At 40.1% G+C, this 13,409-nt stretch overlaps 1 protein-coding gene across 21 annotated transcripts in view; it reads left to right on the plus strand.

The window, feature by feature from the left end:
• The window catches only part of LIMCH1 (LIM and calponin homology domains 1), a 339,876-nt gene that overhangs the window by 302,751 nt on the left and 23,716 nt on the right, over positions 1–13,409 (plus strand). For all 21 annotated transcript variants that reach the window (XM_054484468.2, XM_063663600.1, XM_063663601.1 and 18 more), the window contains 2 exons: positions 3,641–3,746; positions 8,619–8,659. In XM_054484468.2, the coding sequence (XP_054340443.1) occupies positions 3,641–3,746; positions 8,619–8,659 (147 nt within the window). The remainder of the gene's footprint in view (positions 1–3,640; positions 3,747–8,618; positions 8,660–13,409) is intronic.

The raw sequence follows: 13,409 nt of genomic DNA on the forward strand, positions 1-13,409 counted from the left end.
GGCAGTTGTGAATAATGAAGATTTATTTCTCTCCTCATCTTTTTTCCTATCTTTAATCTGTAGTTTTTCGTGTGTGTGTGTGTGTGTGTGTGTGTGTGTGTGTGTGTGTGTGTGTGTGTGTGTGTGTGTGTGTGTGTGTGTGTGTGTGTGTGTGTGTGTGTGTGTGTGTGTGTGTGTGTGTGTGTGTGTGTGTGTGTGTGTGTGTGTGTGTGTGTGTGTGTGTGTGTGTGTGTGTGTGTGTGTGTGTGTGTGTGTGTTAGAGTTTTGCTCTTACTGCCCAGGCTGGAGTGCAGTGGCATGATCTCTGCTCACCACAACTTCTACCTCCCGGGTTCAAGTGATTCTCCTGCCTCAGGCTCCCGAGTAGCTGGGATTATAGGCGTCTGCCACCATGCCCAGCTAATTTTTATATTTTTAGTAGAGACAGGGTTTCACCATGTTGACCAGGCTGTTCTTTGTGCAAAAGTGTAATATAAGTTCTAAAGCCTTGCAGTTAGGTTTTAGTTTGCTGTGTGTGTTTGCTTATTTGCTTTTTAACCCATCAGCTTACTGGCGAGTCTCTCTCCAATAATCACCTATTTGTTAGCAGTGGTAATTCTGATGCCAGTGGATTTGGATAACAAGAAACCTAGAGAATTATTATTCTGATATAATAGGTTTTAAAGTCTTGTTTTTGTTAAAGTTTCTTCCTTATTTAGAGTCTCATCTCATTCACATTAGTTTGATTTGTTTTCAGGTACAGAGTTTAAAAATATTCATCAGTTACACCAGTTGTTCACAACCTTGATTACTCTTGGGAATTTAAAAAATAACAAGCTAGCTGGATGTGGTGGCTCACAACTGTAATCCCAGCACTTTGGAAGGCCGGGGCAGGAGGATCACTTGAGCCCAGGAGTTCAAGACCAGCCTGGGCAACCCAGAAAGTTTTCATCTCTACAAAAAAAAAAAAAATAGTAATAATAGTTAGCCAGGCATGGTGGTGAGCGCCTGTAGTTCCAGGTACTGTGGAGGCTTAGGTGGGAGGATCACTTAGCCCAAGAGGTCAAGGCTGCTCTGAGCTGTGATTATACCACTGCACCCTAACCTGGGCGACACAGCTAGACCCCATCTCAAAAACAAACAAACAAACAAAAAAATCCAAGCCCATTCCAGACCAAATAAATTAGAATCTCTGGAGGCAGAGCCCAGGCGTCTGTATTTTTTAAAGCTCCCAGGTAATTTTAATGGGCCACCAAGACGGAAAACCACGGACTTGCACAACTGGAAGACTATCCGTAGTGGTGTACCACCTTTCAGAATGAACCCTCAATTTGGATATGACCTTAAAGTGAAAAATCTACCACTTGTAGTTCCAGTTTATTCATCATTTACTCAACCAGTATTGGCTGTGCACCTACTATGTCACGCGTGGCCCTGTGCTAGGTACTGGATAGTCAACAGTGAACATGATGCACTCCCTGGCCTTAGGAGCTGGGAATTCTGTATCCTTGGTAGAGCCTCTAAAATGCCTGTTGCCTTGATGGGTTTTCAGTATTTGAAACCCTAGCTATTCTTCATTTTTATAGACAATTAATGGTCTGCAGGTCTGGAAAGGGGAACTAAACTGGGGGTCAAACGTTGGGAGGCAGGCAGAATTTCCTACCTTTGCAGGTTTCGCTTTATCAGTATCACACTAGTTACTATTATTTATTATCCTTTCAAATTTACTTGCTTTTCCCACTTAAATCTAAACTGAAAGGAAAAATCTGTATCATTACAAGTAAAACATATAACTCGAACAGAATGAATACCCTAAGTAAAAAGTAGTCATTGTGAACCTCATCTGTGCAACCTCATCTTGGAGTTCATCTGTGGATCACCAGAGTCACACCTGCCCTTCTATGGAAAAAAGTGTTTTCAGGAGTTCTTCAGTTTGTTCGTGTGTGTGTTTTTGTGCATTGTGCCTTTTGGTCATCTGGTAAACATTATTCTCAGAATATTTTTTAAGCGTAAAATAAAATACACAGGATTACCAAGTTGTTCTTGGTATCATGTGGTACCAAATATATATATAGCCCCTGAATACTGTTTTGTTGACTCCAGGATAAGAACCCCTGCCAGTTGATGAGCAAATGGAATCATGGTCTTTGAATCAAACATTTTTCTCACTTAGACTATGTGAATTTCTCCCTTTTCTTCCTTTCCTACTGTACAGTTAGCTCTTAGATAAAGGGCGAATGGTGGCCACCATGATTGCAGCAGCTTTTATTTCCTAGTTTCACTTGAGAGTGTTTCCTTTGTAAAACAAAGCACCTATGCTTACAGGCTTACCTTTTTACATAGCGGTCATTTTGATCATTGCTGATCACCCTTAACTGTTTCATTTACAACCAGGCATTACTGAAACGTGTTTTTGCCAGCCTCCACTATGAGGAAATGCTATGAGGTTAATGATTGGTGGGTTGTCAGCTTCGGGAAGGCTAGACCTTATTATTTGCTGTGTAGCACCAGCGTTCATTTGGACACCTCGTTGACCTCTGTAATGCAGAATGAGGTGATTAGTTTTCTTCAAGATTCTCTTCGAGTTGAATATATTATTCATAAAAATAAATCCTTCTGAGGATAAATTCTAACATTAATTTATTCTGAGAACCAAATTAGGGATCAGTGTAAGATGAAACAAGTGCTCTGTGGTCTCACTCACCCTGAGGTCATTGATCTATCGGGAACACAGCCACCAGCCAAAGAGTGAATCAGAGAAGGTCCTGCGAGCAGCTGAAAAAAACATAAATTTATACAGCCACGCTCCTCATTCAGACCTATGCACAGTGTCAACCAATGCTTATTTTAGACATTTTTGTTTTAATAAGTTTGGCAATCTGGTCTTTCAGCAATCAGCTAATCAGAAGCAACAAATCAGAAGAAGGGTGTTTCTACTAAAGGTCATTCAGATTAGGGAGGAACAAAAGTAGCAATAACAAGAAAAATCTATTTTACAAAGCAAACATAAGAATTTTTAAAGTCTGTAATTTTGGAACTATTTACAAGTAGTGACAAGTAGTCTAACATGCCTCAAAAATTCCCTAAGGGCATCAGATACTAAGGCACTGTTTGACAGTGGTTATTTATAATAATGCTTTTTTGTCAACAGGCAAAGTATACTGTCTTTAATGTGCTTTGCATAAATTTGTGGGGGGTTATGTAATGTCTTTAGAATAATGTCCATTGAAAAGTAATACTACTTTAATGTTTAGCACTTATAGAGTAAGATTTGTTTTAATTATCTTATGTGGAACATCTAATCTCCTGACATTACAAATTCAGTTTTGTGTGGTACCATGAAGTGAATTTGTGATTGTTCAATAAGAAAATAAGAGAGTAATGTATAATTCCAAAGAAGGAATATTGTCTTCTGGTTTGGAGAAAAGTGATCATTACATTTTTACGCTCATGTTTGATTTATTTAAAAAAATGACTATTAATGTAGAGAAGGATGAAAGCATTTTAGGGAAGAAACAAAAAATGAAATGTTTAAATTTAAATGTTAAATGTTTGAACTGAATGACTTCTGTAACAGCCATGGATCCTTAAATTGTGTGTCGCCTGTGCATTTGTTAATGGACAGTTCTTGTAATGTTTATACCTGTTGTCCATTGTCCAGGTGGTAAAGCCAAAATCTCCAGAACCTGAAGCAACGCTGACATTTCCATTTCTGGACAAAATGCCTGAAGCCAACCAACTACATTTGCCAAATCTCAATTCTCAAGGTAAAGAGGACATGTTTTATTTTAGGTCTACATGTTCTGGGCCCATCTGTAGTAAACTATTACTTAATTTAAAGGAAGATTATGTCCTTTATGTTGCTATTCCTTTAGCCAGGGTGTTTGCCAGAGTCTGTGATAGCTGAATTTATGACTTCAGAATGGAAAGCTGGAGCTGGATTCTCTATTTGAGCAGACCAGGAACCCTAGCTGCCAAGGCCATTTGGTCAGCCAGGCACTATAGGCACAATAGAGCCTATACAAGTGTTAGAGCTTTAAAATTTTTGTATTATCAAAATTAGCTGGGTGTGGTGGCATGTGCCTTTAGTCCCGGCTACTTGGGAGGCTGAGGCAGGAGAATCGCTTGAACCTGGGAGGCGGAGGTTGTAGTGAGCTGAGATCATGCCACTGCACTCCAGCCTGGTGACAGAGGTGTCTCAAAAAAAAATTTATATTATCTCCAAAATATAAAAAGATAAAAAGTCATAAAATCAGAAAATAATATACTTCATAAAAAGTTTAATATTATGTATATTTCACTGTTAATTCTAGTCTTCATAAATGTCCATTTAATTTGACAGTAATTTTGAGAAAAAGCCTTATTTTTTTTTTAATTTACAATAATTCTTGGGTGCATGATGATTATTGAGAAATCATTCACCATCATAGATTAAACAGGTTATAAACAAACATTTTAATCTTTATGTGTGTGTATTACATAAATTACATTCTCATATATATATGAGAAATGTGTGTGTGTGTGTAATACACATACATAATACTAAAGATTTAAAAATGTTTAACACATACATACTGAGGATATATTTTAATATGTTTGATGTATTTTAATGTGTTTGATATAATGTGGGAAGGGGTTGCCTCTAGAAACGTGGGCATTTAGGGCCTATAAGAAGGTCTTAAAATGGCACTGACCACTGAAAATTCCCCAGGTACTGTGTAGACCATATATAGGGTTGTGAATTCACCCCATTACTCTTTAAGAACCCAATTTGAATCCCTTTATCCTAGTGGGAATCCCAGGTGCCCATGACCACCAGAAAGGGCCCTGAGGGATGTGAACAGTGGAGGATGGGTTCTGAGAATTCCACAACCCAGAGGGACTATTCTTCAAAACAACTAGACCGCAGAGTTTTACTGCTGTGAGATCTCTCTCTAGATGTGGAAATGGGCCAGATGCAGTGGCTCACGCCTGTAATCCCAATACTTTGGGAGGCCGAGGCAGGAGGAGCACTTGAGGCCAGGAGTTGAGACCAGCCTGGGCAACATAGCAAGACTTTGTCGCTACCAAAAAAAAAAAGATTTAAATATAAACATTTTTTAAAAAAAGAAACAGCCAGAGTTCAGGAGGCAAGAACTGTAGGGTTTCTTGTTTTTCTTTTTTAATAGACTTTCCCCAGTGTGTTTTGTAGATTTAGCTTATTTTTACTTTTCTTTTTAAGGGTGGGCAGCTATTTGAGCCGCTGGCAGAATCTGAGTTGGCTTCCATTAGCTATTATTGATGTTTGGCAGATAAGTTGGGTTTTATCTACATAACAGGGAACTCTTGGCAATAATTAACTGGTACATGTACGATGGATACTAGGTTCTTAATGTGGAAAGAAGTTTAATACTGTTTTCAAAGCATTTGTCTTAAATTTGTCCATCCTACTGTCCTGAAGGGAATTAAAAATAAAGTGTCACAACTGGGCCAGCAAATGGCCATATTTGGACCAATTTTAATTCTGCCCTATTTCTAGTACTTTGTAATTGTGTAGATAAGTGATATAGAGAGGGAATAAATATTTTAAGCCATTTTAAAGCCATGTTTTGTTTTCTTATAAATTTACAAATTCCATTACTTATTGTGAGGCATTTTGATTTTGTAAAATGTGCTGCTGAATTGAGAAACTTTACTTCGTTCTTTACCCAACTCGAATGATTAAAAAATAAAATTTAGTAGAGTACTGAAACATTTCAAAATGTATTCTTTAAGATAGAATTATATTTGGAATACAGCAGTTGTATACTTGTATTAGTTTGTTTTCAGGCTGTGGATAAAGACATACCTGAGACTGGGTAATTTATAAAGGAAAGAGGCTTCATTGACTCACAGTTCCACATGGCTGGAGAGGCCTCACAGTCATGTTGGAAGATGAAGGAAGAAGAGCAACAGGACATCTTACATGGTGGCCAGCAAAGAGAGAGCTTGTGCAGGGAAACTCCCCTTTATAAAACCATCAGATCTCGTGAGACTTATTCACTATCACAAGAATAGCACAAGAAAGACCCACCCTCATGATTCAATTACCTCCCACCAGGTCCCTCCCATGACATGTGGGAATCATGGGAGCTACGATTCAAGATTTGTGAGGGGACATAGCCAAACCATATGAATACTTTTATCTGGTTCATGGAAACTGTAATTATAGCTGCATGCTCTGGAGACAGAATGCCTGGGTTCAAATTTTTGTGTGTCTAGTTCTTAGCTGTGTGACCTTACCCATCAGATTTCCTCTAATCTCTAATCAGCACCTGTAAACTAGAAATAGTACCAGTAATAACCTCATAGGGATATTAGAAATACCAAATGGGAGAATCCATAAAAAGTGTTTAGCTCAATACCTGGCCCAGAATAAGCATTCATAATGTAATCTAGTAATTGTAGAATAGCAGCAGGAGGAGTAAAAGAATAGAGCAAGACGCCAGGCAGAAATAAACTACTCTCGAATCCTTTCTTTAAAATAAGAGTGTTCATGTTGTGGAGATCGGGTTTTTCACTGTGGTTCTCAAACCCTGTGTGCCAGGGTCCCTGTAGGGCTTGGAGCCCACTCTCACAGTGTCTCATTCAGTAGGTCTAGGCTGGGGCCTGAAGATTTGCATTTCTTACAGGTTCCCAGGTGATACTCATGCTGCACATCTCACCACACTCTGAAAACCACTGGCCTCAAGTATTTATTTAAATTGTGCACCAAAAATATCACTGATTGATATGAAAATAACAGTAATAATTGCTTGACATTTATAAAGTTTCCATCTTTCAAGAAGCCAGAGACCTCTAATAAATATAACCTTAAAATACATGATTTGTCTTCAATTGGGATGGGGAAATGGGGGAGGCACAGGTCTCTGCCCAACACCCATTTAAGGGACTGATCTGAAGTCAAGCATCAAGTCCAGTGAAACTCTAGGGTTAGGATCAGGTATCCTGGAGCCACACCTAATACTTTCTCCCCCAGAAAGTGGTCTCTCCTCCATTTCTATAAAGTCATCCATTCATAGACTGGTCATACAGGTCACTGAAGATCTGCTGATCGACCCTAATGATGTTCCACACATTTTCCTTACACACACACCCAGGCATTCCGTCTTTAAATGCCCTGAAAACAGTCATAAAATACATTTGAAAGTTACAAATTTCCTTTTCTTAGCTGCCTCTCAGCAGCAGAAAGATATCTCAGACTGATGTTTCAGTAAAATATGTGCACATTAAAAACTGATTTTTTTCATTGAAAATGACGAGAACAGCAGAGTTTAAGGATGCAAATCCTTGCCATGAGTCACCACAGAAAGGCATATACACAGCCTTTATTTATACACACAAAAAACTTCTGCCACAGACTTCTATACATAAACTTTACTAAGTGTAATGTATATGAAATAGTAATTAAACCACCCATCTTTGCTGCCTTTTATACTTTTCTAGTGTTCTCCAAAAAGCAATACAAATTGAACATTTTTGTTCTTGCATAGCATATCATTCTATCATTTTGAGATTTAACATTTTAACACTATCACCATTAAGTATGACCCTATGAAATTTCATCTAACACCAGAGAAGACAAACAATAGCATAAACTGTCCTGGTTCTGTTGATTTTGTACATGTCGTCAGGTTTTATATGTGTGTTATTAAGACATTTTGTACTGTAGATTTACTGACTCTCAATTCTGGTATTGACTAGAGCCAAACCCCCTATAGTACTTGGGAGCATGGTTCTATTCAGTTCTCACCCCAGTTTTCATGGTTTTCTGTTTGTTCTGTTCTGCCATCTGATCTAGAGTCGCCTGGCACTGCCAGTGTTCCGCTTAGAGTTCAGAACTCTTGGCGACGATCCCAGTTTTTCTCCCAGTCAGGTAAACTGCATACTGGGTAGCTGTATTTCTTTTGTGTGAAAATCCATGTTGGGGCGATTAATGATGTCTGGCACTTGTCTTCATTTCTGATTTCTGGGGAAAAAATTATTTCTTATGCACAGTTAGCAAAGAGCTAGTTCTTTGATATTACTACCAGTTATGCTAAAATTGGGGGTAGGGGGAGAGGAATCACACAACTTTATGCTGATTTCAAGAATTCAAAGAAATAATAATATTCATCATTTTCTTGATAGTTCCCTGCCTTTAAAAAAAAAAAAAGATTAAAAGCATTTACCGGAAACTGATCATGGTTCTCTTGTTAACTGTGTCACTGTGTTTGCTTCCTGGGTGACATCTGGCCTCTCTTTGTATGGTACTTCTCCATGCCAGACAGTGAGGGAACTGCTCAGTCAAGCCACAATGCAAGGTGCACTAAGAATCAGTACTAATAGGAACAGTTTTTGCTTCCTGTAGTCTAGTACCTGGTGTTAATTGATGCGATCAATCATTTGATAGTGGTTTAAACTTCTTTTGGTGATGGGTGCAACCTGCTACAGGGGTTGTCTGCTTTATTATGATTTTCTAATGTTCTTGACTTACCAAACACACACACACACACTCACACACACATAAAATTGGTTTAAAGCTGATGTAGGAACTATACTCCACTGATAGGTAAAAAATAAAGACAATTAGAAAATACTCCCATTCATATCTTTTTTTCTTTCTTTTTTTTTTTGTGCAGTGGATTCTCCAAGCAGTGAGAAGTCACCTGTTACGACACCTGTAAGTCACTCATTTTAAGGAATAAGATTATGAGTTAGTGTGATTTTAATTTATAACATTTGATTGGCTTAAAGAGTATTCAGGTCGGGTGCGGGCGGTGGCTCACGCCTGTAATCCCAACACTTTGGGAGGGTGAGGCGGGCGGATCACGAGGTCAGGTGTTCAAGATCAGGCTGACCAACATGGTGAAACACTGTCTCTTACTAAAAATACAAAAATTAGGCAGGTGTGGTGGCACCGAGATAGCGCCACTGCACTCCAGTCTGGGCGACAGAGTGAGACTTCGTTTCAAAAAAAAAAAGAGTATTCAACCAAAATTGAGACCCAAACAATTGATTTGTAAAAGAATAATTAAAAGTCATATATAACGCCATTGGGTAAATTATAAAGACATGGATTATCATTATATGGAATTGTTACTGTGCCTGGAAATAAGTGATAAGTCAAGAAAGCAAAATCTAAGAGGCAATTAAAATGAATGTGACAGACTGGGCATGGTGGCTCACACCTGTAATCCCAGCACTTTGGGAGACCGAGGTAGGTGGATCACTTGAGGTCAGGAGTTCGAGAACAACCTAGCCAACATGGTGAAACCCCATCTCTACTGAAAACACAAAAATTAGCTGGGTGTGCTGGCGGGCACCTGTAATCCCAGCTACTCAGGAGGCTGAGGCAGGAGAATTGCTTCAACCCAGGAGGAACAGGTTGCAGTGAGCCAAGATCACACTACTGCACTGCAGCCTGGGTGACAGAGCGAGACTCCATCTCAAAGAAAAGAAAAGAAGAGAAGAGAAGAGAAAAGAAATAGAATTGGAATAGAATTAGAATAGAATTAGAATAGAATAGAATAGAAAATTAGTATTAAAACTGACAATTTCTATAGATAAATTTTTTTAAATGTACCTCATTTTTTAATATGAGGATAATACTTGAACATAGTATATTGTTGGCAGATAGGACCTGGCCTGAACTCTCCAAGAGACCCAAGCTCTCATTTTTGCACCAATATTAACTGTAATGTTGCTTTCTATTTTGTATTTTAATGAAAAAAGAAAGCATTTGTTAATTAAAATAAGACACAAGGTGCTGTGGACATTCCTTGCTGCTGCATGGCGTCTGAACTGGTATTTCTAATCTCAAGCCTTGTTCGCCCTCTGGAATTCCCATTAGATTTGGAGACTTTCTCTGTGGCACAACCAACTGTGGCATTGCCCATGAGCAACCCCGGCTCAGCCACACAATCACTACTGTGCCTTTGATTCTGGATCTAGCTGTGTAGCCCTGAAGGTGTTATATAACTTCTCTGACCCTCATCTTCCTTGACCGTACAATAAGATGACAGTACTTTTCTTTTGAAGTTGTCATGGGCCTTAATTGAAATAATTATTCAGAAGCCCCTAGCACAGTGGCTGATATGTAAATAAATCCTCCCCTTCTCCCAATAGCTAATCCAAGAGGCCCACCATAGTCAATATCAATTCTTATCTGTAGGTAAATTGTCTCACTTAGGGAGTTCTGAGTGCCTCTGCAGAACAGAGAAGGGATCCATCACTTGTTGCATAACCCTTGATGTCCCCAGCCACAGTACAAAACTAGGGACTATCTGCAGAGGCTCAGTCCCAAGCCAATACTGGGAATCCTGAGTTTCCTGGGAAGCTGAGTTCATTGATGATGGATGGGAACCCCAGAACGATCCCAAAGCTGGCATCCATGGCACAGATCTGAAGATTTCCATTTTAAATTGCATTTGGAACAAAGATGTCAGTTGTTCATGCCCCCTGGGTAGGGGTGGGGAGGAAGGGCATTCCAAAGAAACACATTCTCATTTCTTGTTTATGGAAAATAGAATAAGAAAGACACAAATCACTGGCCTACTTAAGTAAATGCTCTGAAAATTTCATGTGCTTTTGATAGTAAATGGCTCATCATAGAATAGAAAATAAAAGAAACTTGAAATAAGTAAAGCTTCAAGAGGAGATAAGCATTAGATTATGCTGGCCTCCTTAGACTCTGGCTATTTTTGATCAGACTTGGAGTACCGGAGGCCCTCAGGACTATGAAAGAAAGGGACTCTGATGGTAGGAGATGCATTACCCAGCATGAAGGGATTCCATTCATTTATTCAACAAACATTTGTTGAGGGCCTAAAAATATAAGGTCTTGGGGTAGATAGGAGGATGAGGGGCCCTTCCTGCCTCCTGAAGAATCCCTAGGCCAGAGGAAGATACGGACTTGTAAACAGGTAAATTGTAGGACACAGTGGGTTAAATGCTGTCCATTCTGACTTCCTCTAGCACCTTTTACATCTCTTATGATAGTTGTCACACTGTCTTCTGATCATATGCGTGTATTGGTCACTCTTCCACCCCACACGCACTCAGGTATAAGCTCCATGAGGCTGGGCCACTTGGCCAGCTGGTACCCCCGCCCTGGCCCACAGTCAGTGCCCAGCAAATAATCTGCAAAAGAAGGAGCAAGATCATTGTTTCATTCTCTCGTGTTTATCATGCTGGTTTCTTCCCCTTTATCCTCCTCTTAAAATACCCACGGCTTTCCTCTGTTGCCTTTTAACACATATTCTGTATTTTCTTGCTCAATCCCCCCACCCCACACTTCCTCCTCCTGTGTGCCCACTCCTTACTTGACTTATTCCTGAGAGCACCGCCTAGTGAAATTTAGAAATTAAATAATTCCTAATTGTTTCTCTTATTTTCCTACTATTGGACTTTCCTCAGTGGTTTTTCTATGGCTTTATTCACATAAACATCCCCTTTTCCCTCAAAAGACAAAGAGGGGCCACGCCCCTGGAAGAGCTTCTGAATGTTTAAACCACCTCGAAGTTCTAGAACAATGACAGGTGGAGCCAACTTCCAACACCATTAAATTCCGATAGAATTTCCCATCTGGTGTAACCACATTGGGATAACATTTATGGTCATCCAAGGGAGTTTGGGAAATTTTAGATTACAGATGCTCTTCAACTTAAGAATGGGGTTACAGCCCAATGAAGACATTGTAAGTTGAAAATACTTTAAGTCAAAACTGCATTTGGTATACCCAACCTACTGAACATTATAGCTCAGCCTAGCCTACCTTAAACGTGCTCAAAACATTATGTTAGCCTGCAGTTGGGCAAAATCATCTCACACAAAGCCTATTTTATGATAAAGTGTTGAATATCTCATGAAATTTATTGAATACCATCCTAAAAGTGAAAAATAGAATGGCTGTTTGGGTATTTGAAGTACAGTTTCTACCAACTGCGTATTGCTTTTGTACCATTATAAGCTTGAAAAAATGTTAAGTTAAACCATCCTAAGTTGGGGACCATCTGTATACACAATTAAATGATTTTCCCCCTGCGTAACTTCCAAGAGCCTGTAATATGCTAATGTGCAGTGTGAAACTCAGGAGTGGCAGGCAGGAAGCGATAAGCTAGTATCCCTAGATTATTGGCCCACTTGGGTTTGACTATTCTGTGGGCATCATGGCCATCCCAGTCAGTTGCAGGAAGCACAGCAGCAAGAGTACAAAATGAGGCCCATGTTTCATTTGTCCAAATATATTAAAGTTCTAAATATTTATGAAGTTATAAATCAAGCATCGCCCATAGCCTGGCCTGCATTCTCTGCCTGAAGATACTTCCCTGGGCCAGCCCACCCGCCATGCACCTGAATGGTAATGCGGATCTGTTGGGGGCCAGACAGAGTGGGAGGTGGGCTGGCCCAGGTACCCTGGGCACTCACTGGATCTATCAAAGCCTTGGATATGACTGACCCTGTTCATCTTCCAAGGCTACCAGGGTACATAGATTCTGCCTGCACCCCTCCCCACCCCAACCCTGTTTCTCATCCCTCAACAACTTCCCCACTCTTGCCTTGCTTTTTCAACTCAAGATTCCCAGGCAGTTGCCTCCCTGTCCTACCCCATCAGAACAAAGGGAAGGGAGGAGCACAGTTATTGTGCCCTGGTCTGGCTAGGCACCTACTCTGGGCGACTGGGGCAGCCGACTTTAAACACAGCAGCCCCTCTTTTCCTGGTTTCCTGGGGGCAGGCTGTGATTTCTCTTCCCCCCACCCCCCACCTGCACCCTCCCAGTCTCATATTCTGTGGCCTGGGCACCTGCTTCAGTTCATGGATTTTTTCTCTGTTATTCCTCATTATTTACTTGGTTCCCAAACTTGCAAAAATCTTTTATTAATACAAAAAGGAAGGAAGTCTTTGAGCTTGAGTGTTTGTGTCATGCGGGCCCCAGGGCAAGTGATCTGCTTGCCTGGATCTTAGGTGGTACTGGTGAGCATTGGTGAGTTAAATAACCCACTGTAGGGAAAGGTGGTATGGAAAAGCAACAGCAGTATAAAAGATTAGTTTTATAGCGTGGCAAACACCACTTCTTACAAAATGCATTTCTGCTAAAATAACCAGTCTCGTTTGCTTGGACCCAGGATCAATATGCAGAATGAGCACCTTAGGCTCAGAAGCATGAATGCATTTAAGAGAAAACACTTCTAAGAGAAATGAAGCAAAGTCTTCCAATGCCAGTGGCTAATTACTTTGTGTTTTCATTAGCTCCAAAAAGATTCACAGAATCATACCAGTGTCTTGGAAGTAAACCAAAGAGGGACTAAGATTAAAAAATGGTTTCTGCCACCAAAGAGGATATTTAGATATATGAAGCCTTCTGCTTCTGCGTGTCAATCTGGGTGCCAGGCCAGAGGCCAATTGTCTTCTCTTGACCTGGCCTGTCCCT

This window comes from Pongo pygmaeus, chromosome 3 (assembly GCF_028885625.2).
Source record: "Pongo pygmaeus isolate AG05252 chromosome 3, NHGRI_mPonPyg2-v2.0_pri, whole genome shotgun sequence".
NCBI classification, from domain to species: domain Eukaryota; kingdom Metazoa; phylum Chordata; class Mammalia; order Primates; family Hominidae; genus Pongo; species Pongo pygmaeus.